Source organism: Musa acuminata, chromosome BXJ2-9 (genome assembly GCF_036884655.1).
Source record: "Musa acuminata AAA Group cultivar baxijiao chromosome BXJ2-9, Cavendish_Baxijiao_AAA, whole genome shotgun sequence".
Lineage (NCBI taxonomy): Eukaryota > Viridiplantae > Streptophyta > Magnoliopsida > Zingiberales > Musaceae > Musa > Musa acuminata.
In genome coordinates, this window is record NC_088346.1 from 11,292,009 (window position 1) to 11,320,000 (window position 27,992).

The window sequence follows — 27,992 nt, forward strand, 5'->3', positions numbered from 1 at the left end:
ACTCTCAACAACGTCTCTATCTTGCTCTTCTCCCTCGCGCTCACCAGAGCTCTTATGGTCGCCTCTACCCTGTCCACCTCCTTGACATCCCCCACAGTTTTGTCTTTACCACTCTTTACTAGGTTTAGAAGCATAGTCATAACATTTTTTCTCACCTTCCTGTTCTCTATAACTACCGGATCTACTACGACATTGACATCGTCCACCCTTTGAAATGCCTCAACACTCTTGTCGTATCTTACCACTTAAGCGATTACAACCATTGTGTCCTCTACCACTCCCCTCCATCCCTCATTAAGAGGGGTGGCACGATGCCCAACTTGACGAGGGTAATACGGTTGAGCAAGTAGAGGGCCTTGATCGCACTTTGATGGACTTAGTCGGTGCATCGAGAGCGTTAAGGAGGTCCATGAGAGCAACGATGTAAGGCTTCTTTGATTCGATGAAAGAGCGATATGCTTCAATAAAGAAGAGATTGTAAAATGTTACAATAACATGATGGGTGGCTATGGGGGATAAGAGGCAAAGGACGACGACAATGACGTTGAGGATGCCCAGGGTGCATATGAGCCTTTCATGGGCAGAGATAGAGAGATCAAGGAGAGCAATGACAATGTTCTATTGGGCCTCCATCATAGATGAGTGGTGGTGGTGGCCACAGAGGAGGTGGGTGGTAAGGAAGGACACTCATCTTTATGTCTTGCTTCGATAGGCGGTGGATCTCCATGATGATTTCGGAAGTGGACTTCGATTTTGCAATGACAGAGCACCGATATAGATGCAAAGCAACGAAAAGATCGCTTAGCAATTATGTTGGCGTCGATGCCAGTGACGCTACTATTCGACACCACCAACGCCATTCGTCACCACAAACTGAAATATTTAAATTATTTATTTTATTTTTTATTTTTATATTTTTTTGATAAAATTGATATTATTAAAATAAAATAAATATATAAATATTTTAGGTACGTAACTATAGAGATATGTCATTATAATTTAAAGTGTAAATATCATAATATTAAATGTAACTAACTTGAGGGAATAATATGGAATTAACCACTATCCACACTTTCTTATATTATCACTAAAAATAGTGAACATGATCTTGTTAATAGTTATAATGTAGTTCGGACTAATATAGTTTGTCTATTCAAACAACCTTAGTTACACATTGGAGTGACTTAATTTAGGTGCAATGACCCAACAGACCTCACCAAATTAATAAGTCCTCCTCGAAAGAAAATTGCTAGTGATTAAATTTGCATATAAAATTGGAGGAACTAAATTTGTTGTATTTTCCTAAACTAGTAAAGGCTCAAATTTTATGCAGTGAACGGAGGACTTGCATTTCTATTAGTTCTCATGCATGATAAAAAAGTCAATGAACAATCATATTTTCTTCCCTAAATATGTGAGTAATTTTATATTTATAAAAATTATAATTTCATAACCAATCGAAATATTTGACATAATTTTAGCTTTGAATCTGATTTATTTAGTAAGAAATAACTTATAAAATTCCTAAATTAAAAGGGTATATATGTAAAAGCGTATTGGGGGGGGGGGGGGAAGGAGTACGGAAGCTGGAAAACTAGCAAAAGGGAAAAAGAAAGGGAAGCGAAATATAGACACACCCACCACGGGAAGGTGGGCAGCAGAGGAAGAAGACGTGTTTCCGAGGACAAAAAAAGAAAAACAATAAGAAGATAGATAGATAGATAGATAGATCAGATGTAAAGGAGCGGTGTTGCAGTACCCCCTTTACTTTCCCGAATCCTCCCAATTATTTCCCCCTCTCTCGGTGTCTCTGTCCCTCTCTCGGCCTCTGTTGAAGTGATCAGCACAACTGACTGATAAGCTCGCCCCCTTTCGACTCAAAGCTGCAGCAGCGATTCCAGTGTGTCGTTCGGTGCGCCTCCGCCTCTTGCGTCTCTGGATCCGTCGCCATAGTTTGTCCCTTCTGCCTGCCGCACCGCGTGTGTTCGCTGAATCCGCCTCTTTGAAACCCTAGATTGGGTGGAGTGATCGGCCAAATTGAGGAGGAGGAGGAGGAATAGAGGGGTGGGGAGGAGAGGGAAGGTGGGTGGGGTGCATTAATTATGAGGGTGCCGTGCTGTTCCGTGTGCCACTCGCGGTATGACGAGGAGGAGAGAGCCCCCCTCCTCCTCCACTGCGGCCACGGCTTCTGCAAGGCCTGCCTGTCCAAGATGTTCGCTGCGTCCGCCGACACCTCCATCTGCTGCCCCCGCTGCCGCCACCCGACCGTCGTCGGCAACAGCGTCCAGGCCCTCCGCAAGAACTTTCCTATACTCTCCCTGCTCGCCTCCTCCCCTTCCTCCCCGTCCTTCGATTACGACTTCACCGATGACGATGAAGATGATGGCGGAGGAGGAGGCGACGGCGAGGAGGACAACGAGGAGGACTACTTTGGTTCCGGCGGTCGGTGCAGGAGGACCGGCTTCTCTTCCCATCCCTCGGTGTCGGGTTGCTGCTCTGCCTCCGGCAGCAGGGCTGCCTCCACCTCCGCCATCGATCTTGGGTCTCACCATGACCTCAAGCTGCTCAGGAGGCTCGGAGAGGGCCGGAGGGTGGGGTACGAAGTTTGGTCGGCCTTGCTGTCTATGGGTTCCTCTTTCTCCTCGGGTCAAAATGGTCGGAGGTGCCGGCACCAGGTGGCGGTGAAGCGGGTGGCAATCACGGAGGACATGGATGTGGTGTGGTTGCAGAGCCGGCTGGAGAGCCTGCGCCAAGCCTCCATGTGGTGCAGGAACGTGTGCGCATTTCATGGTGTGAAACGGATGGATGGACACCTTTGCCTCGTTATGGACAAGTTCAACAGCTCCATCCAGTCAGAGATGCAGCAGAACAAAGGCCGTCTTACGTTGGAGCAGATACTCAGGTTCTTATCTTCTTATTATGCTTTGAGTGAACTAATAAAAATGCACATTAACCAAGCACGCATAGAAGTTTCTTTGATGTGTGGATTTAAGGCTCTTATACATCAGCTACGAATAATGTTGATATCTGTACTTAACTAAGATATGGAAAATAAAAAAAAACGAAACCTATCATCACTAGGGATTGGTGAGAAGGCTTTAAAAGCCTTTTGCTTTCCTAATTCAAATCAGGAATGTATTCAGAAGGTCATTTTATGTTCCTATTTTTACTATGATTGGACTGCCGTTTCCTATTTTCACTATGTAGGCCTCTCACTTTGATTAGTAGTTTTCTGTACCATGCTGGAGTAGACCCAGATCCAACCAAACTGGATTCATATTGGCTGAATCCTTCTAAGCAACATATTGAAGGTTGCAACCAATTGTCCCAGTCCGAACCAAGGTGAACGGTCCTATATTTTGTCCTTTTTGATAGCCCATATTGCTGTCTAAGGGTGACCAGACCTTGGCTATGCTCTGGACTGATGGAGGTTATGAGCTCTGATAACACCATAACATTTTCATGTAAAAGGAACCATGTATTATGAACATGAATTTTCATCCTTGAAGATTCTTATAAATTTAACAGATCAGTATGAATGCAATGCACATGCAGCCCAGTTGACAGTCATTTAGTAATACGCTAAACTTTGATCAACAAATGGAAGCACCACAATTAATCATATGTTTTTCCATATCTTCCCTGTAAACCAACACATATTTATTTTGATCATTTGCTATAATACTTAGTTTGAAGTCTCTCATATCACATTGATGAGTTGTTCGTTTTCGATTTCCCTAGTTGTGACATCCAATTGTTTAGAGGTTGTGGTCTCTCATGCTTATGCCTTTTATTAATTGCAGGTATGGGGCAGATATTGCCCGTGGTGTGGCTGAGCTCCATGCAGCAGGTATTGTTTGTATGAATTTAAAGCCATCAAACCTTCTTTTGGATGCAAGCTGCCGTGCGGTGGTCTCAGATTATGGGCTTCCGGCTATTCTAAAAAGACCTACATGCCGGAAAGCTCGATCTGTTCCTGAGGATTGCCCTTCAAGTTTGCATTCATGCATGGACTGCACAATGCTAAGTCCGCATTACACAGCACCAGAGGCATGGGAGCCATTGAAGAAATCACTAAATATATTTTGGGACGACGCAATCGGTATATCTCCAGAGTCAGATGCTTGGAGTTTTGGATGTACGCTTGTTGAAATGTGTACTGGCTCTGTCCCGTAGGTGGTCTAAACCATTTCCTTTGTTCCTCGTTGCATATTTCCCATTAAATGGTGCATTAAGGTGTTTTTATGCAGATGGGCTGGCCTAAGCGCAGAAGAGATCTATCGGGCTGTTGTAAAGGCACGGAAGTTGCCTCCTCAGTATGCCAGCATAGTGGGTGTTGGAATTCCTAGAGAGCTTTGGAAGATGATTGGAGACTGTCTGCAGTTCAAGCCTTCAAAGAGACCAACTTTCCATGCAATGCTAGCAATATTTCTTAGGCATTTGCAAGAAGTTCCTCGGAGTCCTCCTGCTAGTCCGGATAAGTAAATATTAAAACTGCTGATGTTCAATAGTAACAGTTAAATATAACTGTGTACATATAATAAATTATCTCTAGTCTTACAGTTTTGTTGTTATCGTTGCATATTAAATTATCTCTAGTAATTTCTCTCTTGTGATGCTGAAGTCCACTATAAATTGAAGAAATAAGAATGGACCTTATATTAGAAAATAGTAAACAATTTAGAGCATAACATATGACAGTTTGGTTCTGAAAGGTGGCTATTAATTACGGACTGAAGCTTAACATTTCCCTCCTTGACTCTCCTCTGCTGAATAGGAATAATTGTTTTGGTCCCTCATTGCATGTTTTTAACTACAACGGTTTAATTCGCATATATTCATGCAGATTCTTCTCTTTACAAAATTATCTTGGCCAGAATTTGCTCAACTTCATTAATACTGGTAACAGACAACTGGATAGTTAATTTTATCACAGCCTTTTTCTGCATTCTTTCTATTGTGATGACCTTTCTTTTTAGCTACCAAATATTTTCAAACAAAAAGGCTTGGTTATGCTGATGACAATGAACTTAGGCTACAGAATACATTTATGAATCACTTGTCCAATGCCATGCAACTGATTCCCTGTGACTTCCCCAGTCCTACGTGAGGATCTTTTATGTTTTTTTTTTCTTCAATTCCCATGTCAGGCGAATTTATTCTCAAAAAGTAATACAAGTTCATTTATATTTATCAAAGTTTTTCATATCCTATCTGCTTCCCACAGTGATTTTGCAAAGGCTACTTCAACAAATACCATGGAACCTTCCCCGACATCTGTTTTGGAGGTTTTCCAGGGTAATCCAAATGATTTGCATCAACTTATATCCGAGGGAAACTTTTCTGGTGTTAGGTATGTCAAAGGTCTTGAGATTCTTCCTATAGTGATTATCAATTTAATATGTTCCTCTGTTGTGAGGATTTACATTTTTCTTTCTTTTGTGATAGTGATCTGCTGGCCAAGGCTGCATCAGAAAAGAACAACTCAGTTGGTTCTCTTTTAGAAGCACAGAATGCAGATGGACATACTGCCCTGCATTTAGCATGTAAGCGGGGTTCTGTTGAGCTTGTGAAAACCATTTTGGCATTCAAAGAAGCTGATGTGGACATCTTAGATAGAGATGGTGACCCTCCAATCGTGTTTGCTTTGGCTGCTGGTTCTCCAGAATGTGTCCGTGCTCTGATTAGTAGATCTGCAAATGTTAGTTGTAGGCTGAAAGAGGGTCTTGGTCCATCTTTAACCCATGTTTGTGCTTTTCATGGCCAACCCGAATGCATGCGGGTAGGTCATATGTCATACTTCAGGGCATGGTCTTTTTGTTTCGTGGACATTTCCTCAATTAAAAAACTCCTTTAAACTTTTGCAGGAATTACTTTTGGCAGGAGCTGATCCAAATGCAGTGGATGATGAGGGTGAATCGGTTTTGCATAGGGCCATTGCAAAGAGATTTACTGATTGTGCTATTGTCATTTTGGAGAATGGAGGCTGTAGATCAATGAGTATTCTGAATGCGCAGAGGAAAACGTAAGAATTTCCAACTGCCTTATTTTTTGAAATGTTCTATTTTTTAAGGCTGAAAGCACTTACCTGTATCTTCTGGACATGCACAACTACTTTTCTTATAATGACTCATGCATTATGTTCAGGTTTATATGTTTAATTTGTTTTTTCAATCCTGATTATGTCTTGGTAAAATTGTTGCTAAGCTGATGTTTACATGCTAATATGATTTCCATAAATCCACCCTGAAAAACATATCAGTGGTTTGTGTCCTTTGCAGATTGATGATAGTGCACTGTGCACCAGATTATGAATCATAAATGGTGTTGTACATTTCTTTATCTGAGTGGTCATATAGAAGCCTTCCCTGCTGGTGCGTATTATTTAATGGAACATGCAACTCATAGTTGATGTAGGACTAGAAATGGAAAGAGTGCTTTGGCTAATTGATGGTAGTGCACCACATTAAAATTTCACCTAAATGGAGCTGCACACTTCTTTATGCAAGTTGTCATTATAGAAGCCCTTCCTAGTACTAGTAGCATGCATTTATTTAAGGGAACATGTAACATATAGTTGTAGGACTAAGAACAGAAGAGTGCTCCATTAACTGTTTGATATGGAACAATATGTGACAACTAGTAGCATGTATCACTTCAGCTTTGGCTGATTTTGGATCTGTAGGTTCTGAGCTTCAATTTTCTGCTAGGGTTCAGGGTTTTAGGGATTTTTTAATTGTGAGTTGGGGTTTTGGAGGATTAGAAGTGAATAGGAGAGAATTTGGGGTTGTTGTTGGGAAAAGATAGTACTCGGTCCTTTTTTGGTTCCTAATATAGTTCTTGGTTTTAACACTAGTTGCCCCTCTCACATGGATGATGAATCACACCAATAGGGGAGATACTTCCTTTTTATAATTTTATTGTAAACCTCAATATCGTTCCTAGTTCGTGGAGAATTGGTCTTTATATAGGGTTACAAATATGATTTAATAACAAAATTTTTTTAAAGCAGTAAAATTCATCTATTTGAAGTCTCATGAAGAGAGACTTCTAGAACTTTCAGTAATTTTTTACGTACTAGCTTAAGGGTTTTTGCAACCCCATATGCACCTAAAATAGGACTCAAAACTGAGATATCAACTCAAAATATGACAGACATTTTCTAAATAGCAATTGAAATTCAGACCTAAAATTCATTTAAAAAATACTAAAAAACACTTGTCTCAGAGCCTGTTTTAATCAAAAGTCATCTAACGCATATCATGGTTTATCATGAGTTTCTTATATATCAATTGTTGTTGCCTTGAAATAGATTCTTTCTTTTGTTGGCCTTTCACTTTTACTTTCTGTAGAGATGTGGTAGTAGAAGTCGAACTATTTCATCAACATAGGCTGTTGCCTTGTTTTGAGTCATATTGTGGTCAATTTCTTGCTGAGTTTTTATTAAGCTTTCTTTGTTTTTGTTGTTTTCTGTTTCTACATAAAAATTTTAAACCATTCAATATTTTGCAAGTTTTTAAAAGCAATATAAAGTTTTGTTCTGTATTAGCAATATTATACTTTTTGACATGAGATGCTCTTGTTATAAATTGGTTCTTAAAATTTCATGATAAACATAATTTAGGACTTCCTGATGGGGTTTTGTATACATTATCCATAATGGGAGTCATAGCTTTTTTATTGTTGCTCATCTTTTTTATGAATAGACCTTTGCATATGTGCATCGAGACATGGAATGTGGAGGTGGTGAAGAAATGGGTTGAGGTGGCATCACAAGAGGACATAGATGAAGCCATAGACATATCAAGTCCCAATGGAACAGCATTGTGCATGGCTGCAGCTCTTAAGAAAACTCGTGAAAATGGTAATTTCCATTTTATAAACTATATTATGCTGCTTTTCTACTATAATTGAATCTTCCCTATTGGAATCTTAATAATTTAGAAAAGCTTCTTGGTCAACAGAATGGAACACTGTAACAAATGGTGCCAGTAAAGGATGGATGATCTTTGTTTTTGAACTATAGGAATTTAAACTAGATTGCTTCTTGGGGTATATAGGAATTTAAACACAGCAATGTTGTCCATTGCTGAGGACAAGCAGGGGTCAGATGTCTTAAAGTTGTATATTTGCTTACTGGTTTCACGGGCATAATCTTCTACGGAACTGGACTTCTTTCATAAAGTTAGGCATCGAATTTCACTTGTACATCAGTTATGAAAAGAAATTGAGCACTAGCACATGCTGTGACTTGTTGCAACTGGTTGGCGTGGCGCATGCCAGACAACAATGAAGTCAGTAAGTTGCTACACATGCCAGTGGTTCTTCTAGGTCAGCTTGTTTATATATGCCATTTGGTGGCACAACATAGTCAATGGTCTTTGTGGCTGACAGCGAGTAATGGGTGCTATAGACCACACAACTAAATATAAAAGGATTTTTTATACTATCAAAATGAATCATATAATTTATTAAAACAGAGATCCAAATTCTAAATGTTCATAGAGTCTAATGCATATGTTTTATGTAAAAGTGGATGCATACAATATCAATGTATCAAAATGAAACATGATTGTCACCAACAATGTTAAATCACATATTTTAATAATAATATTAAAATATCACACATTCATACTGTAGTCTCCCATCATTTTATTATATCACTACCAGAAGAAATTAGATACCATCCATTATATGGAGAAAAAAGAAAGATATGGCAAATGAGAATCAAATGTTATAATCTGTTATGGTGTGGCCTATTCCCTGGGCATAGTCAGGGCTTTTTTGGCCTCAAATCAGACTTCCCAACTGTCAGAAAGGCTCAAATAAGGGCATACATAAACTGGGTTAGTCTTCTGTGGCTTGTTATTGTACAAGGCATCCATTCTGTAGAATTGGGCCCAAAGGAGCTTGATCTAAGTTGGTGTGAGCCTGGTCCAGTTAGGTTCATGAGTGTCTCAGCCAGATGGAACTCCTACATGGATTTAGAGGTCTATATTTCTTTAGAAGGAACTGGACAGTGCAATTCTAGTTAGAGTGAGAGTGGATGGAGCACGGCTTTTGATGCTAGTTCACACCTTGGCTGATGGGCAGCCAGTATAATATGTGATACTGATTGGTAAAAGGAAGTATACTGGGTGTATCAATGGGACAAGCAATAACATATATTAATGGAAATAGAAACAAGGATGCAGACCAGATCTCTTTCCCCTAAAATAGAATCCTTCCTCATTCATCGTCTTCCTTGCTTGGTATCTTATCTTTTTTTTTTCCCTTGCATCACATTGATTGGTGATCAACCAAAAGTAATCAAAGAATTTAGGACTGCTTGCAACCCATAATAGAGGCAATTATTATGATTTTGAAACAATTGAAGGATTCAGTGTAATAGTTGAAGAGGTTTTGGTCTGATTTGGTGATGAATTGAACAAGATATGCCATTACTACAGTTTTGTGCAGTTTTTATGAAACTGGGCGGTCAGCTGCAGACCAAGAACACCTGTTCAGTAAGTATAAGGCTAGGTTCCATTCGCCAACCAGAACCAACCAAGTGGTCCTATTATGTTCTGGAAGTCTTGATCTCTTATGATGCCTTTATGCATTTGGCTGCATCCAAAAAGCCACTTTCTAGTTACTGCTTCAAATGGGTTATTCTTTCACCTCGACCTACTTGGTCACGATGAATGCATTATCAATGATGGTAATGCTCCAAACATTGAGCTTGTTGCCATGTTATCAGAGCATTGCTGATCTGTGACCATTTTACTATAAAATGATGTCAATCTTATTCAGATCCACAGACCATAAGATACAAATTTGATTTTCAAAAGTGAAGGTTAGATCCGTTAAAATTAAAGCTAGGTATATGCACATCTATGCTAGATCTGCATAGATCAAGCCTTGAAACTTGTAGATTTAGGATAGATCTGGATGGATCTAGCCTAAAATCTTGAAAATCCAGGCTTGATCTATATGGATCTATTCTAGATCCTCATGGATAAAGCCTTAAATTTGCGAATATAATGTGGATCTAGTCTAGATTTGTGAAGATAGATCCGTGAGGATGAAGATTTTGTTCTTGTGAATATAGCCAGATCTTGGCTTTATTTTTTTGTGGATCTAGGCTAGATCCACAAGAATGAAGCTTCGATCCCCACAGACCTAGCCTAGATTTGTAAGGTTCCAGGCTTGATATTTGTGGATCAGCCACAAATCGGTTAAGGTAAAGTGTCTAAATACTAACCTAGTTTCATAAAATAACTGATAGCAATAAATCCTAAACTAATTGCAACCATATAGAGAGTGATTATATTAAAACTTAAAAGATTATACTCAAATTTATCCAATTTTTTGTGAAAATATGGTTCAGAACTTGGGATTGAACTTGGTGATTGGAGTTTGGGGGAGAAAATGGGTGACATTTGAAAGGGATTGAAAGAGGAAATGAGAATGAAGGGGAAAGTGGCAGGGCTAAAAAGAAGCCATGGATCTCTTTTGGATCCAAGAACCACACGTGAGGTTACGGTCTGGTAATAGTGAAAGAACCAGGTGAAGGACCGGTGTTGGCCTAGTTCATGTGCAGGTTCAGGGGCAGACCAGTGAAAGCCTAGTGATATGTACATGTCTGCTTGGTTTTTTGAACCCTAGATGTGCAATAAAATTTACATATTTTTTAAGCTTGGTGAGTGCCTTTTGCTGCTAGCATCTACATTCTCTCATCTTACACCTTCCCATTTCCAAATTTGTCTTTACTTTCTTCTCTTTGTATTTTCCCGTTCTTCTTCTCCTTCTAGCTTGTTGCCAAGGAAACCATCAGATTATTAGATTTTCTATCTGCCATCTTCAGCAGCCACTCAACCAATCAACAAAGCTTAGGCCTTCTGCTGCACAAGATTTTCAGGCAAATTATTGGGTACAATTTTTTTATTGGTTAGTTTTATTAGATAATGTGCTTCAGTTTTATTAGATTTCTAGAAGGAAGATATTCTTGGACTATATAAATTATGAAACAAAAATATTTTTCTAATGACTAGCATATTGTGGATCAAGAGGCTTTCTGCAGGTTATTATTTTTGGCTAAAATATTGTCGGAGTCTTTATATAAATACAAATTTGCTCTAGTAGTGGGATTCATTATTTTATTTTAATTACTTGTAAATACATGATTGTGGCCTTAGGGACTTAGTGTTGTAGATTTGAATTAAGATGGATTTCTGAGTCATGAAAAATTTACATGAAGAATAAGCCATTATCTACTTGCATTCTGCCATGAACATGTACAGCATATTCAGGTTTAAGTGTATGGTTTATGCTATTTGATAATCATACCCTTTTGGTAATTTGGAATAGGATCCAGATTTACTAGAATTTTTTAAAAAAGGAGCACATTAAAAATTTCTGGAGTTATAATGAGGAATTTGAAGATAAAAAAAATGATTGCTTTGGTGGTAACTTGGAGATAGCATTCGTTGAAGATGAAATGCATTATTGATATTCTTGGCATGTCTGATTGCGGAAGACCTTATTACTATGTATTAGAAGGTAACACGATTATATTCAAAAAAGACATAGAGGGGAAGTAAGACTAAAGACAACTTGATATCGAAAAGAGAGGAAATGTAGACCTTGGTTGGTCTGAGGTTGTTGCCCTTAATAAGCTAAATGGATAGAAATGATCCACTTGGTTGACTTGAACAAGTTGCAATCAGTTTTGTGTTTTTCATTGTCGTTTTTACTGCTGCTATTGCATTAATGTTGCCCTTGTCCTTGTGGAAGCCATACTAAATTTTCTGAAAAATATAATCATCTTCTGGTGGTCAATTGAGCTTGTTTCCCATTAACCAACAAATAATGTACTATCCAAGAAGTTTGGCTGTGTGATTTTGCACGATGAGCAATTGTCTGTGATGGTAGAAGACGACAAACCAAGGCTGAGGCATGCACAACATTTTAAAAAAAGAGTGCTAGATCCTCTTTTTTATAAAATGGAGTGCAATGACAACAAAGCCACAAAATCCCAACTACTTGGGATCGGCTATGGATCTATTGTTGTCATTGTGCTATGAAAAAAAATCATATCAATTGTTAAGTTAAACATATTTAAATTTTTATTTATAGTTTATAGTAAAGTCTTTTGAAGTTTCCTTCCTCTCGTCTCCTTGTACCACTATTACTACTAATAGTAATTTTTGTTTCACCTCTTTATAAATGAAAGACACCCTGAACTATTTATAGTTTCACTACTAACAGTATTTAAATGTTGTACATCTTCAAAATTTGTAATAGTCACCATAAATTGGATGCACTTGATACTTGGCTCCTTGCCTGTATACCAACGATTTCAATAGGCGCTCGGGCGACGCCTCGCCTGAGCGCCTCGGTTCATGTCCAGGCAGCGCGCTTCAAAGAGGCGTCGCCCCGAAGCGCCCGGTGCTTGGGCTCGGGCGAGCGCCTTGGTTAAACCAAGCAACCTCGGTGCTTTAGTTAGTTCAATCAAACCAACTAAAGCACCGATATCAGCTCCCAGCATCCTTCTCGCGACTTCCCCAACCCTAACCCTGCTCACGATTTTATCGTCGACATTTCCTCTCCGGTGCTGTTGCTCTCTGCTGCCACTGTCACTGTCACTACTCGCCGCTACCACTATCGCTGCTCGTTGCTCCTGCTCCCGCTCCCGCTCCTGCTGCCGTTGCTCGCTGCTACCACTACTGCTGCTCTCAATCAGGAGCATCGGTGTTACTCTTATGTTGCACTCTCTCTACCATTGTCGTTGCTCGCTGCTGCCACTGCTGTCGCTGCTTGCCACTGTCGTCGCTCCCGCCCTCGCTGCCGCTGCCTTCTTACTCTTACTCATTCTTCTCACATCGACTCGATAGTATACTGTTAACAATATATTAACAATTTACTGTTAACCGTATGCTAGTAATCGTATTTTTTTATTTATTAGATTAATAATATATTATTTTGATTTTAATACTGTTAATTTTTATTTATTTAAAATTATTGTTATTGTTTTGAATTTTGAGACTTTTTGCTAATGTGATATTATGATTTTGCAATCTTTAATCAGTGGAAATCCTTAAGGGAAAACCAAATGTGGGCAATTCTTTTTTGTCTGTATGCCCTTAAGCTTTACTGAAATCTACTTTAAGTTTGTCAATTGGTTATGATAAATAGAAAATGATATTAATTGGATGGAGAATTTGCTAATAGCGTTCACACTTAATCAGTTTTCTATCTTCTCTATTTTCCTTCTTTTCTTTTGTAACGTCCTGCTTTTAATATATTTAGAAAAACTCCCATTCTGTTCATCCAATGTGATTGATCTAACTTATTTAGCCTTGTCTCAGCATCAAATTTTAGTGTTTATCCCGATATGGATCCTAGTTTCCTTGCTCCAAACTAATTACTAAAACAAGTATTCAGCAGAACTATTGATCTCTGAATAGGTTCTGTCAGCTTTTATATAACTTTTACATAGGTGTCTCAGTTAAACTAGAGTCTCTAATTAATTCAAATTCTAGTTCTATCATCTCCTTTGAAAAGAAATAAATTATTTTATGGCTTAAATTGGAGTTTTAATCATTCAAGACAGCTTGGACTGCATCACCTTTTTTTCGTCGACGTTTCCTAGCTTTCTGACATAGAGGTGAAGAAGGTCAAGTCTAAGGCCTTAATAATCAATGATGCACAAGGCTTAATTTGAATGAAAGGTTGTGGTGGATATTCTAGTACAAAGAAAGGAGATCATAGTTTTTCCTTTCAGGAGTAGGCAGGGTAAGCTATAGATTAGTATGACAGTCCTTTCTATTGTCAACTTCTGTATGCTAGAAAGTTTTTGACTTAATTTTATGACACTAATAATTTGGTTTCTTAGTCTCTCACTCTAGCTTTGGCAGCCTCTAACATCATGTGGCTGAGGCTATTATCCATCTGTCTGTGGAAGTTTGGCCCTATGGAACACCAAATGCACAGGAAAAAGTTTGAGTTTTCTTCCCTTGTCAAGACTTGATAGATATTTTATCCATTATATTTGACACACTGCTTTTCTTATCTGTGTTCTTTTTTCTAAAACAATATGTTTATGTATGTTCTTGTATGAACTTAATTCTTATTTCTCTTTAAACGCATTTAATTGTCCTATTTAGAATGTTGTGTTTCTTCTGGAAATGTAAGAGAACCATAAATATTTTTTGTTTGCATTCTTTCTCTTAGATGCTCTTCGTACTGATCAGCTTTGTTTCATGTTAGGAATGCACTAAAACTTTTTTTTATATAAGAATTAGTGTGAGCTTTGAGATGCTTGTGTCATATTAACATTAATTAACTGGTTGGGAACCTTTTGACAGAGGGTCGGGAACTGGTTAGAATATTGCTCACTGCCGGTGCAGATCCCACAGCCCAAGATGAAATGCACTTCCGGACAGCTTTGCATACAGCAGCGATGATCAATGATGCAGAGTTAGTGAAGGTAACATAGGCCTATCCATAGTTTTAAATTTGATTAATGTTAACTAAATAATAGTTACACATTTTACATTTGTTGCTTTTAGTGTTTCTTGGATAAAAAAAAAGGTTTCTTGGATCAATACTAATATTTAGTGCCCTGTTATTACTTATGGCTAGATAATTCTGGAAGCTGGGATTGATGTGAACATAAGAAATGCCCAAAATACAATACCCCTCCATGTTGCACTAAATAGAGGTGCAAATTCATGTGTTGGTTTGCTTCTAGCTGCTGGAGCAAACTGTAATTTGCAGGTATTATGACTACTTCCTAGTTTAGTTTATAATGAAGTTACTTCCTGTATAAGTTTTCAAATATGCTGTTTATATCTGAGCACTTCATTTTGCAAGTAAAAGATTTACTTCCAATATCTCAACATCTTCGTAGAAGCTCTGTGGACAAGTTTTCCTATAGTTAATAAATTTCTTTGACAGCATAATTTTGACACTGTTCAGCATCTCAAAAATTGTCTTTTGCATATCTTACAATGATTCTGACTAGATGATGTTCTTCTATTTCCTTTTCATCTTTAGACAATTTTGATGAGTCAAAAGTTCAGAAATGAACAGTTTAAGGAGTCTCAGTTCACCAAGTTTGATGGTTTCAATTGTTTTTTAGTGCTTCGGTTGAAAAAGAACAGAAAAATGGCAAAGATGAGATAAAGGTAAGGTATTTGTGAAATGGCTCATCAGACAAGTGATCTGGATACAAGTGAATTGAGTATCATATTCTGAAATATATAAGAGAAACTGCTTTTACCAATTAGGTTGCTCTTCCCAGCCGTGGCAAATGGTCTGGGTTAAAAAAATAGTGAATATTGATGCTAGACAAACTTTTGCCACCATTGTCTCCCAAGGGGAGCAATGTTGAAGTCACAACTCTTTTAGATTGAATTCAAATAAATTATGGTTTATGTTTTAGAGTATACAATTAAGGTTTCAAGTTTCAAGAATTGAAGTACCCTCCCTTATGAGTAGATTACTTGTCTTTCTAAAACATGCATAACATAGAATCCTTCTTTCATCAGACATTTGAGAAAATGGTGGAGAGAATAAAATTGACCAAGGCAACTCTGGATCCACGGGAATGGAATTTTCTTTCTATTCATCTCGTCCATAATCAAATTCTTCAGTAATAGGTTACTTTACAATTTTGCGCAAGTATTTAGTTTTGATTGTGTCATCTAATATATTTGTGGGTGAGAAGGATAAACTGCAATGCAAAAAGTTGTTCGAGATGTCTGTAATTTGGGTTGGACCTACCCTTACATGCTTTAGAATTATCATAGTTACATTTTGTGGCATCTATCGTTGAAATTTGTTTGTACTAATATACTAATCTGGCTGAAATTCATCAGGATGATGATGGTGACAATGCCTTCCATATTGCAGCTGATGCAGCAAAAATGATACGTGAAAATCTCAACTGGATTGTTGTAATGCTGCAGTACCCATCTCCCGATGTTGATGTGCGAAACCACAGGCAAGGGCTGACCCTGTAACTTAGTTGAATCCTCTTGCTGTTTTATGGTCAGATTAATGCCTTGTTCTTGTGGTTCTCGTATAAATTGTTTCAGCAAAAGAAGCATAGAACTTGTTGACTCACTTGTTTTCTGCATTGCCTACTTGATTATATGATCAGTTTGTTATTATCTTACTTTAGGGCCCTTAGTCGTTGTTCGATCCTCATAAATCAATAATCTTTTAAGTAATTATGCTTCCATTATCTTGGCGTAAAGGTTGATACAATATCATTTTAGCTTTAATTTTCAGCAAATAAGTACTTTCTTATTTTGAGTGGAAAGGTCCAAACCAAAAAGAACATTCTGGTTTGTACTGTTGATACAGGGGCTGGACATTGCGTGATTTTCTTGAGGGCCTGCCTCGAGAATGGATCTCCGAAGCATTGGTGGAAGCACTCCTGGACAAAGGAGTTCATCTCTCTCCAACCATGTATGGTGAAAGTTCTTGGTCTTTTAAATTCTGTGACTAGATATATTTCCATGTATGTCAGAATAAATTATTTGTATATATTCTAACAATCATAATTGAATGCTTTATTTAATTGTACCTGTAATGTTTAATTGATATCTGATACCATTTTAACAGATATCAAGTTGGGGACTGGGTGAAATTCAAAAGAAGTGTTGAGAATCCAACATATGGTTGGCAGGGTGCAAATCACAAAAGCATTGGTTTTGTCCAGACTCTCCTGAATAGTGACAGTTTGGTTGTATCCTTCTGCACTGGAGAAGCACATGTTTTGACAAACGAGGTTATTAAGGTGATCCCGTTAGACAGAGGACAGCATGTGAAGCTAAAGCCTGATGTTAAAGAACCAAGGTACATCTGAATATTCTAGGCATCAATTTTGACTTGACTTATCGATGTTGCCATATAATTCTGCATGAGAATTTGAACTGAGTTGACTTTATGGATTGAAATTCTCGGTTTCAATACCAATATTAGTTCGGTTTGAGGTGTCCTATTGATACTTGGTATGAGTCGGTACCTGCTGGTATGGTCCAGATCAGGCACAAAGCAAGATGAGGAACTGGAGGCGGTGGAGGAGGAAGAGGAAGAGGAAGAGGAAGAGGAGGCATACCCATAGGAGGAAGTGTTTATGTTGCAGCAAGAAGGAGAAGATGAGAGACTAACAAAGAGAATGAAGATGGGTATTGGTACCACATAAAGCAAGACAGACTAACAAAGAGAAGAAGAAAAGCAAGACAGTCATGATATTTGTAAAAAAAAAAAAATTAAGATGGGTATTTGTACCATGTGGTAGACTTATTGTTCGCCATAGGTCTGCTTACGCATGCAAGTCCAACATGGTGAGTTTACCAGGTGGCTTAGTCCTTCCCGGACCAAAGTAGGCAAAATCTTTCGGCTCATATCTTGGTTGGTTGCTAGACCGTTAAATACTGGCTTCTACCAATCAGTTTGGGAAGTATTTTAACCATGGTTTACTCTTGAGATTTCAACTCTTTTTTAATTCTTTTTATCCACATTAACTTTGTTAACTTTAACTATTCTGGGTCATGTGATGCAGTAAAACTTTGCTAATGTTGAGTCAGCCAAGCAAGGTCAAGGACTGTAGTTGTATATGTTTGATGTTACAAACACAATCAAGTTTAATGAGTTCATCTTCTTTTTTTATCAGCTAACTGAAGAAATACATAGCAGAAATGAATGCTTCAATTCAGGGTTTGCTGTCCTTATGCATACCGTCCAATAGGGGTGGTACATATTGGTTCGATAGGATACTGATACACAAACCACCATCTACCGGGCGGTATCGATCACTTAACCTCGTATCGGGCGATACGGGGTCTGTACCAGGCGATGACGATCGAAATCTGATCGTTACCAATCTGTACCAATCGGTAATGGTCGGATTTCGATCGTTACCGATCAAGGGCTGAGATTATCCTATTTCAAACGGTTAATTTGATCGTTTAAGACTTAGAAAAGGGTTTTTTAAACCCTTTCCTCACTATTTCGACTCATTTCATTCTTTCAATCTCTTATATTCAAACTCTTTCACTCATATCTCTCTTTTATTCCCATATTTTTACTCTTCTAAACTCATCAAAGCTACAATTTGTGGATTGGATCAAATTTAGGAGGCTAATTTGGGAGGATTAAGAGGAAAAATACTCTAATCAAGAGGTTAATTTGAGGGTGGTGCATGGACCGAGGAGCAGAATTTTACACATGCCACTCAAGATTCAGATCATGGAACTCGACGAGGTACTGATCAAGTTTATGCATGAAAGGGAAAGGAGAGGCCAGTGGATGATTTTTAATAGATACGCTAGAGCCTTCATGACGTAGATATAGAGCGAAGCTCATCATATTCACAGTCGTCGTATTATGGAGAATCTTACGGCCAACAACAATATGGTGATAGTTGGTCATACTCAGTGATTTAAAAAGCACTAGGCGCCAAGGTCCAAAAACGCCCGAGGCGTTAGGCGCTCGCCTGAGCGAAACGAGATGTTAAAATATTAAAATATATAATATAATTAATAAATATAATTATTTAATAGTATTAAAATCAAAATAATATATCATTAATCTAATAAATACAAATACATTACTGTTACTAGTATACAGTATATTGCTAACAGTATTCAGTATACTGTTAACAGTATACAGTATATTATTAACAGTATACTTTCAAAAGAGAAGGAAGAGGAGTGTAAGGGAAGATCGAGGGTGCAGCGACAGCGGTAAAAGTGAGCAGCAGTGGCGAGCGGCGACAGCAGCAGCGGGAGCGACGACAGCGGCAGTGGCAGCGAGCAGCGACGAGCAGCAGGAGTGTGAGCGGTGACAGCAGTGAGCAGCGGGAGCAGGAGCGGCGACAGCCGCAACGGCGGTAGCGTGAACGCGAGCAGGGTTAGGATTGGGCAGCGTTAGCTGATATCGGTGCTTTAGTTGGTTCGATTGAACCAACTAAAGCATCGAAGACCGAACCAGACCTAAAATGCTAGTTCGGTCATGTGGTTTAACCCAGGCGCTCGCCCGAAGCGCTCGACGCCTGGGCTCATGCAAGCGCCCAGGCGGCGCCTCTTTGAAGCGCGCCGCCTGGAAGTGACGCGAGGCCCTCGGGCCTCGCCTCGCCCGAGCGCCTATTGAAATCATTGGTCATACTTTTTTGAGCAACAATATGATGATCGATCTGACCATACGGAGCAACATATCACTAGCGAGAGTAGAAGTTATGACATTCTCTATGCTCCACACTAATACATGTCACATTCATCGTTGCCTCAAGACCCGCCTCGGACACATATAGTTCATGAAGATCAGACTATGACCATCACTACATTGATACACCAATGACATACGATGTATCAATACACTGTCGTGGGACCAATTTCAGGATTGGGTCTGACAAACATATCACATTGATATACTGATACATAGGATGAAGGATCTCGATCCACCACCTATGGAGTCTTATTTTTTTTGGTAGAACTAGGTGCATCCATTGATTGATTATTGAATTCATTTGAATCTTAAAATTTAAGTTGTATAAAAAATAATATATTAATTCAAATAATTTTTTATAGATAATTTAATATTAATGAAAGGACGATTTAGAGTGTATCACAAAGTTACTTTTCAAAGCCCGAAAATATGTGGCATTATTCTTTCCTAATTTACATTATTTTTGCTAAAATTGTATTAAATTTATACTTATGTCTAACTTAAAAATCCTAATCTAATTTTTCTCTATTTTCTAAGTATTTTTGGAGGGTTTTTTTTTATGATTTTGAGTGTACCATCGGTATGCCTCGGTATGTACCATACCAAAAAGGGCTTGATACACCGGTATGAACTGAAATTGTAATCCTTGCTTCAATTGATGTATATAAAATAGCATTAGCAGACATGTAAACCAAGCATCAATGTTCTTGAATTAGTTGATATTTCTAGATGTTGCTATTTGGTCAATTAGCCCAACAGCATTCTAACTCTTTAGTGTTAATGTGTTGTTGATTTTCATTGGCACAGCTGATTTTTACTTTGAGGTGAGGGAGCGGCAATGCCAGATTATCATTCTTATGGTGGTGCAGTTATTTATAAGGGTGCATGTAGATAATTTGGATTAACTTTTTGAGCAACTGCATTATGTAAAATTTCTTAAATCCCACATGAATGCTATGAATGCATAGCTTATGCATGAATTTGATCAGTTTTTTCAAGGTCTAGCTTGTCAACTAGGCAAATTTACTTGGATTGGAATTTGTCCTGGTCAACAAGAATGACTGATCCATCTTGAGTTTCCTTGTTCATGTCAGTCTTAATTCGAACCAAAGACACCTAAGAACACCCCTAATCATCCAAGAGGGAGGAGGAAGGGAAGTGGACCATGTTTTTTACCTCTTTTTGAATCCCATTAGGGGCTGGCCATCCATAGGACAAAAAAAGCTAGGGCCATCATCCCTAAGGCAGGTACCACATGCCTCATGGGTACCTGACCAGTTCATGAATTCAGTAAGGGATTGCCAGGGGCAGGCAGAATACTAAACAAATAATGAGGGAGCACACCATAGTTATAATTTCAAGTCTTTATTAGGTTAGATCAAGTCAAAGCTTTCTTGATTTGTAAAATACATTACTTCGGTCCCTTGGTCAATTCATTGAAGTGATAATAAAGCTTTCTATTTCCTTATTCTTTTTATTTTTTTTATCTCTTTTATATTTGTCTCCCTCTCTTTTCTCCTCCTCTAAATTTTCTTTTGGAGGTTGTATTATTTTCCCTCAGAATTAGATTATGCTTGATAGGAGGTGACACATCCAGTCACACATTTAAATCAACAACAGTTTAATTATGTAATACTACCCATGTTATTTTAATTTTTAAAATTCTATATGTAATAGGACATGCTACTAAATTAGTCTTTATGCTCATGATGATATTTTAGTGGAATGTGATTGTATATTTATTTTTTAGTTTTACTTGTGCTTTGTGCAAATCTTTATATTTCTTGTTTCCCATCATTTTTTCATTTTATTGAATTTAAGTATTTGGGCTTTTATGTCTCCAAAATTAGCTAAGAAAAAGGGTGATTACTGCCCATCGCTCCTGCCAATACACGGTTTGAAGGATGTGCAACTGGATCATGTTATTCCTAAAAGCCATGGTGGTGACCTATATTGACCTATATGTCCACGATCACCTCTTAGAAGCACCATAGTTTTGTCTGTTGCTTTTGGCGCAAGCTGGCTCTTGACCATGTCTCTTATATTTTGTTAGAACACAGGTTTTATAAAAAGTAACAACACTAGGAGAGAGATGATAGAAGAAAAGATTGGAGAAAACCAAAAACTTCCGCTAGTGTCTGGACTTCCAACACAAACTCTATTTATGGAACATGACAATTCAATGTTATATGAATCGTTCCTCTTCTTACCAACTCCATATTCTAAACCAAAACACATAATGTAATAAATATTTAATTTGTGTCCTATTTTATTATAAATTGGAACAGATTGAAGGCATCATTTGGCATTTTATTGTTTACACTTCTCAAATTGTGTTAGTTTTTATGGTTTTTGTGTTGTGGATCCAATCGTGATCCACCTGCCAGTAGTTGGACAAATATGGTCTCGTGGTACAGACCATTGTATCGCCCTGTATTTTTTGATATTAATGGGAGCAGAAATACTAGAGAAATATAACCTTGGCGACTTGCAATCAATTGAAGTCTTTAATCTTCACTTGAGGACATAATTTGTATTGGAGATAAGAGGCAAGAGCTAGAATTCTTGTTCTTTATGTTATCTTCCTCTCTTGTTCTTTAACTTCAGATGAAGGCAGCAGTGACACTGCGATTATCTAACTGAGCCCAAAAGGCACTTTTTATTAATAACCTGTTCTAGTCTTCAGAAATCAAACCTAGCCAGGCCGACTATAAACTTAAAAGAACTGGATAGTCTAGAGCTTAAATTGGGTCATCTCTCAGTATGAGATGATCCATGGGCTATAGAAAATAATTGGCTTTCAGCTATAGAAAGGGTCACACAACAATTATATAGCACTTTGGATGTCTTGCACCACTTTTGTTATCTCACTTGATTGCAATAAATGATATCTTCATAAAAAAAAATTTTCTATTGAATGATTGAAGATAATCAATACTTCTAAAATGTTCTCTGCCTATTCCATCTTTTGATATTGCTATAGTTTCACTTGATATGGTAGTCTTACTCTTGTCTAGTCTAATATCCTTATTTTCTCATGTTTGCTACCATAGAAGTTTTGGATTAATCCCTATTAATCTCTTTAATTAAAAAAATATCATTAACAAACATTTTCCTCGATGAAAGTTTATTCTGAGTATGCCTAGTTAGTTCATTGTGAAAAAATAAAGTGATAGAACTAAAGCTTTTGGTAAAACCTGCAGTGATATAGAACTTACTGAGATGCTCAACTTTATATCTATCTTTTGTCACCTCAGTATAACTACTAGACACCCCTTTCTTTTGAAAAATCCAACACACGATGTTTCTGGGACCTTTATCATACTGTTTTCTAAGTTAATAAAAGATTGTACAAACCCCATAGTAGAATTCGTAGAGTTTTATAATTTCATAATCAGACAATTTTGTTGGTTATTAGCTAACTAATTCAACCCTGTTTTCTGTGTTGGTTATATTCTGGTAATTGGCCATAATTCTTTAGATACTGCTTTCAGTCCTTATTCAATGTGTTTTAATTTGGTATAGAATCACTTTGTTGCCATCAATATTGATTGTATTTCCCTATATTAGGTTTTTTTTTGTTTTTAGGATGTACTGGCATACCTTGTTGGTATGCCAGTATGGACCAAACCTGTATTGGTCCGGGCATGGGCCGATATGGATCTAGGATGAGAAATCCTTTTCTTCATGATGTTGGTTGTTCTCTCAAGCTGAGTTCATTAATAGTTGCTATTTATTGTTCCTTCTACAGATTTGGATGGCGTGGTCAATCACGAGATAGCATTGGGACTGTACTGTGTGTTGATGATGATGGTATCTTAAGGGTTGGTTTTCCTGGAGCATCCAGGGGATGGAGAGCTGATCCTGCTGAAATGGAAAGAGTTGAAGAATTTAAGGTTGGTGACTGGGTCCGCGTTCGCCCCTCATTAACAGCTTCTATTCATGGCATGGAAGCTGTAACTCCTGGAAGCATTGGGATTGTGTATTCCATCAGACCTGATAGTAGCCTTTTGCTAGGTCTTTGCTATTTGGCTACTCCATGGCACTGTGAACCTGAGGAAGTTGAACCTGTTGAACCTTTCAGGGTAAGTGAGATACATGGTTGTTAGATAATATATGATTTTCAGTTTTTTTTTCTTTGTTACTACACTTTTTTTGTCCTTTTTTGAAATATATTTTATTCACATTCTCTACTTTAACCTTTTCAGATTGGTGACCAAGTATGCGTAAAGAGATCTGTTGCAGAGCCTAGATATGCTTGGGGTGGTGAGACACATCATAGTGTGGGAAAAATAATTGAGATAGAGACTGATGGTCTGCTCATAATTGATATTCCAAATCGATCAACCCATTGGCAAGCTGATCCTTCTGATATGGAAAGGGTCGAGAACTTTAAGGTACTTTTCTCTATAAATTTGATCCTCAAAAAGTCTTTGGCAAATATCATATCTGAAATTCCAAATCCTTGAAACAAATGTGGTGTGCAGGTTGGTGACTGGGTCAGAGTTAAAGCTTCAGTACCATCTCCCAAGTATGGATGGGAAGATGTCACACGAAACAGTATTGGGATAATCCATAGTCTAGAAGATGATGGCGATATGGGTGTTGCCTTGTGCTTCAGAAGTAAACCTTTCAGCTGCTCAGTGGCGGATATGGAGAAGGTGCAGCCCTTTGAAGTAGGAGAAAAGATTCATTTGATGCCATCCATATCTCAGCCACGACTAGGATGGTCAAATGAAACTGCAGCAACTGTTGGGGCAATAACAAGAATAGATATGGATGGAACTTTGAACGTGAGACATTTATCTATCTGCTAACAATAGTGTTCTTGTGTTAGATTCAGCATAATTATTTTTTTCTCTATTTCCTCCACAAATTATTGTTTAATGCAGATTAAGGTTGCTGGTAGAAGTAGCTTGTGGAAAGTTGCCCCAGGAGATGCCGAGAGACTTACAGGCTTTGCAGTAGGAGATTGGGTGCGTTTGAAGCCAAGTCTTGGTTCTAGACCCACCTATGACTGGAACAGCATTGGGAAAGAAAGTGTAGCTGTTGTTCATAGCATACAAGACTCTGGATACTTGGAGTTGGCTGGGTGTTTCAGGAAGGGGAAATGGATTACTCATTGCATGGACGTTGAGAAAGTCCCATGTCTGAAAATAGGGAACTACGTCCGGTTTCGTGCTGTAATTGTTGAACCAAGATGGGGCTGGAGAGATGCTCGGCCTGATTCTAGAGGCATCATAACTGGTGTGCATGCAGATGGAGAAGTCAGGGTGTCCTTTTTTGGCATTCCAGGGCTGTGGAAAGGAGACCCTGCAGACCTTGAGAAGGAGGAAGTGTATGAGGTTGGTGATTGGGTCAGGCTTAAAGATGTATCAGGTTGTTGGAAGTCCCTGAAACCTGGAAGCATCGGTGTAGTGCATGGAATAGGGTATGAACAAGATATGTGGGATGGAACTGTTCATGTTGCGTTTTGCGGTGAGCAGGAGAGGTGGGTGGGACCTGCTGCGCACCTTGAGGCGGTAGACAGGCTTGATGTGGGGCAACGGGTGAAAATAAAGAAATGTGTGAAGCAGCCACGATTTGGTTGGTCCACCCACAGCCATGCTAGTATTGGGACTATATCTTCTGTAGATGCAGACGGGAAGCTAAGAATATATACACCAGCAGGATCTAAAGCTTGGATGATTGACCCAGCCGAGGTGGACAGATTGGAGGAAGAGAAAGTGCAAGTTGGTGATTGGGTCAAAGTGAGGGAAGCTATTCTGACCCCAACATACCAGTGGGGAGATGTGACACATGCCAGTATAGGAGTGGTGCACAGGGCAGAGGATGGGGAGTTGAGAATTGCTTTCTGTTTCAGAGAGAGACTATGGGTATGCAAAGAGTGGGAGGTGGAAAAGGTGAGAGCATTCAGAGTAGGTGACAGGATAAGAATAAAACCGGGTCTGGTGATGCCAAGGTGGGGATGGGGAATGGAGACATCTGCTAGCAAGGGTGAGATCATGGGCATAGATGCTAACGGGAAGCTGAGGATCAGGTTCAAGTGGAGGGATGGAAGATTGTGGATAGGGGATCCAGCTGATGTTGTTCTTGATGACATCTCAACCTAGTCCTGTGCTATTGATAACTGCTGCTTGTAGTAGGGGTTTCAGCAATTCTTTCTCTTTATTCTTTCCTCATTCCACTTCTTTTGGCCTGCCGCCGGTAAAGTATCTAAGCTATTATAAGTTGGATCTCAAGCTGGTTATATGAGATTGCATAACAAGTGTCAGCTCTAGAGACAAATTTCTTAATGCAACCAGGACATAAAGCAGCATTTTCTTGGTGAGGAATGTAGTAGTCAGTTTCTCCTCCTAGTTTGTATCCATATTAACTATGGACGTACTACTGTCATTGTGTTAGTCTTTGATGCTGGTGTACAGATTCTCATATCTGACAGGTGCTTGAGAAAATTGTTGTCGTCGTTGTTGCTCTTGAAATGTCGATGATTTTTAGTTTCTACCATTCTCTCTGTGAAGCTCTGAGCACATACATAATTTCTACCCGAAAAGGAAGAAAAAAATCAAGTGTGGCTGCTTGCGTTTTTGTATCGATACTTATACGATGGAGCTGTTTTGTGAATGCAGGTTGCGCTGAAGTAGTCTTGGGCTAAAGGATTCATCTTTGGTTCATGACCACTTTTGACTTCTTATTAGATTCTGTTGACCTATCACACAAAAGCATGGAGCACGAAGTCACATTTAATTTGTATTTGCAATCGAAAAGACAAAGCAACGTAAGGTCAATCATTTTTTTTTATTTTCGTTGATAAAATTAATATAGTTAGGATAAATGAATTTAGATATTTTACTTTTATAATTATATAGATATCAATATAATTTTTTGAAAGATAAAAGATCGAAATCCTAAATGCAGCCAACTATATAAGATAAGCTATCTGCTCATCAAAGCCTCGAGCAACTCCGGAGGAAAACCGGGCTTCAACCAAAAACTTGGCAGCCAACCAGTGAGCACAGTTGTTAGCTTCTCTAAAAACCCAAGTAATAGAAAAGATTTGAAGGCCAAAAGTCCATTACTAACATAGTAAGTCAAAAATGCCAAGGTGGCTGCTCCTGCTTGGTACGGAGTGGAACTAAGACTTCAGCATCCACTTCCAGATGCAGCTTCTGGATTCCTTCTTCCAATGCAGCATTAATCCCCTCTTCTACTGCCTTCATTTCATTTATCCATTATCCAGCAGTTTCCTTCAGCAATGAACTTGCCCCCAGCACTTGATCATCTCTTGAAACAAAGCCTGGTCCTCCAACATGCGTTGTTGCTCATGAACATATCAACATAGATCCATTTCTACTTCATCCATTTTTTACCAGATGAATAGATGAGAGATGCATAATAAAAAATGTTTTTGTTAGAAAAATTGAATTCATGTTTCCAAGCCGAAGCATCCTTTAAGAAAACAAAACACCACAATTTTTGGGAAAGTAGAGTTCTCACTGCAGCAGGAGTTGTGCAAAACTTTTTACGTAACAATAACAACAAGGGCCAAATCAAACTCTGAAACCCCTACTGTTCCTCCTTCCGCGAGCCCGTTCAAACTTCCTTCCCTTGGATCGGACGTAAGGCTTGGTGTGGCTATGTGGAACTCCAGGTGCCTTACCAAAGTGCTTCACAGCTTCCCTAGCATTCTTTGGACCCCTCAGGAGTACCTATACATAAAAATTATAATTACATTTACTTATCGGAAAACACAGAAAGTGCTTCCTATTTAATTCAAAACCTATGTTCTCTTTGAGCCATCATGTCAGAATCAGAAAAGATATATCACATTTACTAAGAAACTATAATTCTAGGTAAGAAAACAAAATTAAAGTTTAAATTATCAGGCTTCAGCATCTTAAGTTAAAGAAAACGAGACAAAGAAGTTTTCGCTGTGATAGTAAGAGCAGAACACACGTCAAAGAGGAAAAAACAAATCAGATTGCTCTAACCCATGAGGACTCTCCTCACTTAGGTACCTCACCTAGTTTCATGGTTACTATAATTTCTCAAAGTCTCTTCATTATGGCTAAAAGTGGGATTTACAATGTTTTTATAAGGATGGATATCCCTTCGATGATTGACACATACCCCTTTGTATGAGAGAGATGCTTTGGGATTCATATGATAAAAGGCATATGTCCACTCTAGGATCTTCTATCATGTGCGCTTCAAAATGCGTACATGACATCTCTTATTTCAAATGAAATAGACAATATCAAGATGTTAAATCTAAGTTCGAATGAAATGGACAAAGTCAATAAATGAGAACATGGAGAAAAATAAATTACTTGGAGCATATGATGGATCAAGTTTTCAAACCAAATAAGAATTTGTGGTGCTTAAAATTTGGCTGGGTTAAGAAAGGTTACGATGAATAAAACAACATGCCAGAGTTTAGAATTTTTGTTTAGAAACTATCAAAAAGATGGGGAAAAATTCTCATAATCATAAAATAACTTTACTATTGAAAATGTATATTAATGGAATATACTCCTTGTGGTTAACTAATCTCAAAGGATTCATGTGAACTATTGAAAAATTCATACAGGATAAGAAAGGCTACTATGAATAAATCAACATGCCAGAGTTTAGAATTTTTGTTTAGAAACTATCAAAAAAATGAGGAAAAAAAATTCTCATGATCATATAATAACTTAAACTATTGAAAATGTATATTATTGGACTATACTCCTTGTGGTTGACTAATCTCAAAGGATTCAAACGTACTA

The 27,992-nt window shown here is 38.3% G+C and overlaps 2 protein-coding genes across 2 annotated transcripts in view; one reads left to right on the plus strand and one right to left on the minus strand.

Moving 5' to 3' along the window:
* The first annotated feature begins 1,651 nt into the window (after positions 1-1,651).
* LOC135623126 (E3 ubiquitin-protein ligase KEG-like) lies at positions 1,652-25,728 on the plus strand. Its single transcript, XM_065125692.1, has 16 exons — positions 1,652-2,902; positions 3,804-4,172; positions 4,251-4,481; positions 5,228-5,353; positions 5,449-5,782; positions 5,868-6,025; positions 7,707-7,864; positions 14,349-14,470; positions 14,626-14,760; positions 15,864-15,988; positions 16,354-16,458; positions 16,615-16,848; positions 22,973-23,306; positions 23,430-23,618; positions 23,709-24,014; positions 24,114-25,728. The coding sequence occupies exons 1-16, from the start codon at positions 2,103-2,105 to the stop codon at positions 25,332-25,334; spliced, it is 4,947 nt and encodes a 1,648-aa protein (XP_064981764.1). The 5' UTR covers positions 1,652-2,102; the 3' UTR covers positions 25,335-25,728.
* An 882-nt stretch (positions 25,729-26,610) lies between these two features.
* LOC103998069 (large ribosomal subunit protein eL18y) overlaps positions 26,611-27,992 on the minus strand; it is a 2,447-nt gene continuing 1,065 nt past the window's right edge. Inside the window, exon 5 of the mRNA XM_009419449.3 lies at positions 26,611-26,930. Coding sequence (XP_009417724.2) covers positions 26,772-26,930 — 159 coding nt within the window. The 3' untranslated portion in view covers positions 26,611-26,771. The remainder of the gene's footprint in view (positions 26,931-27,992) is intronic.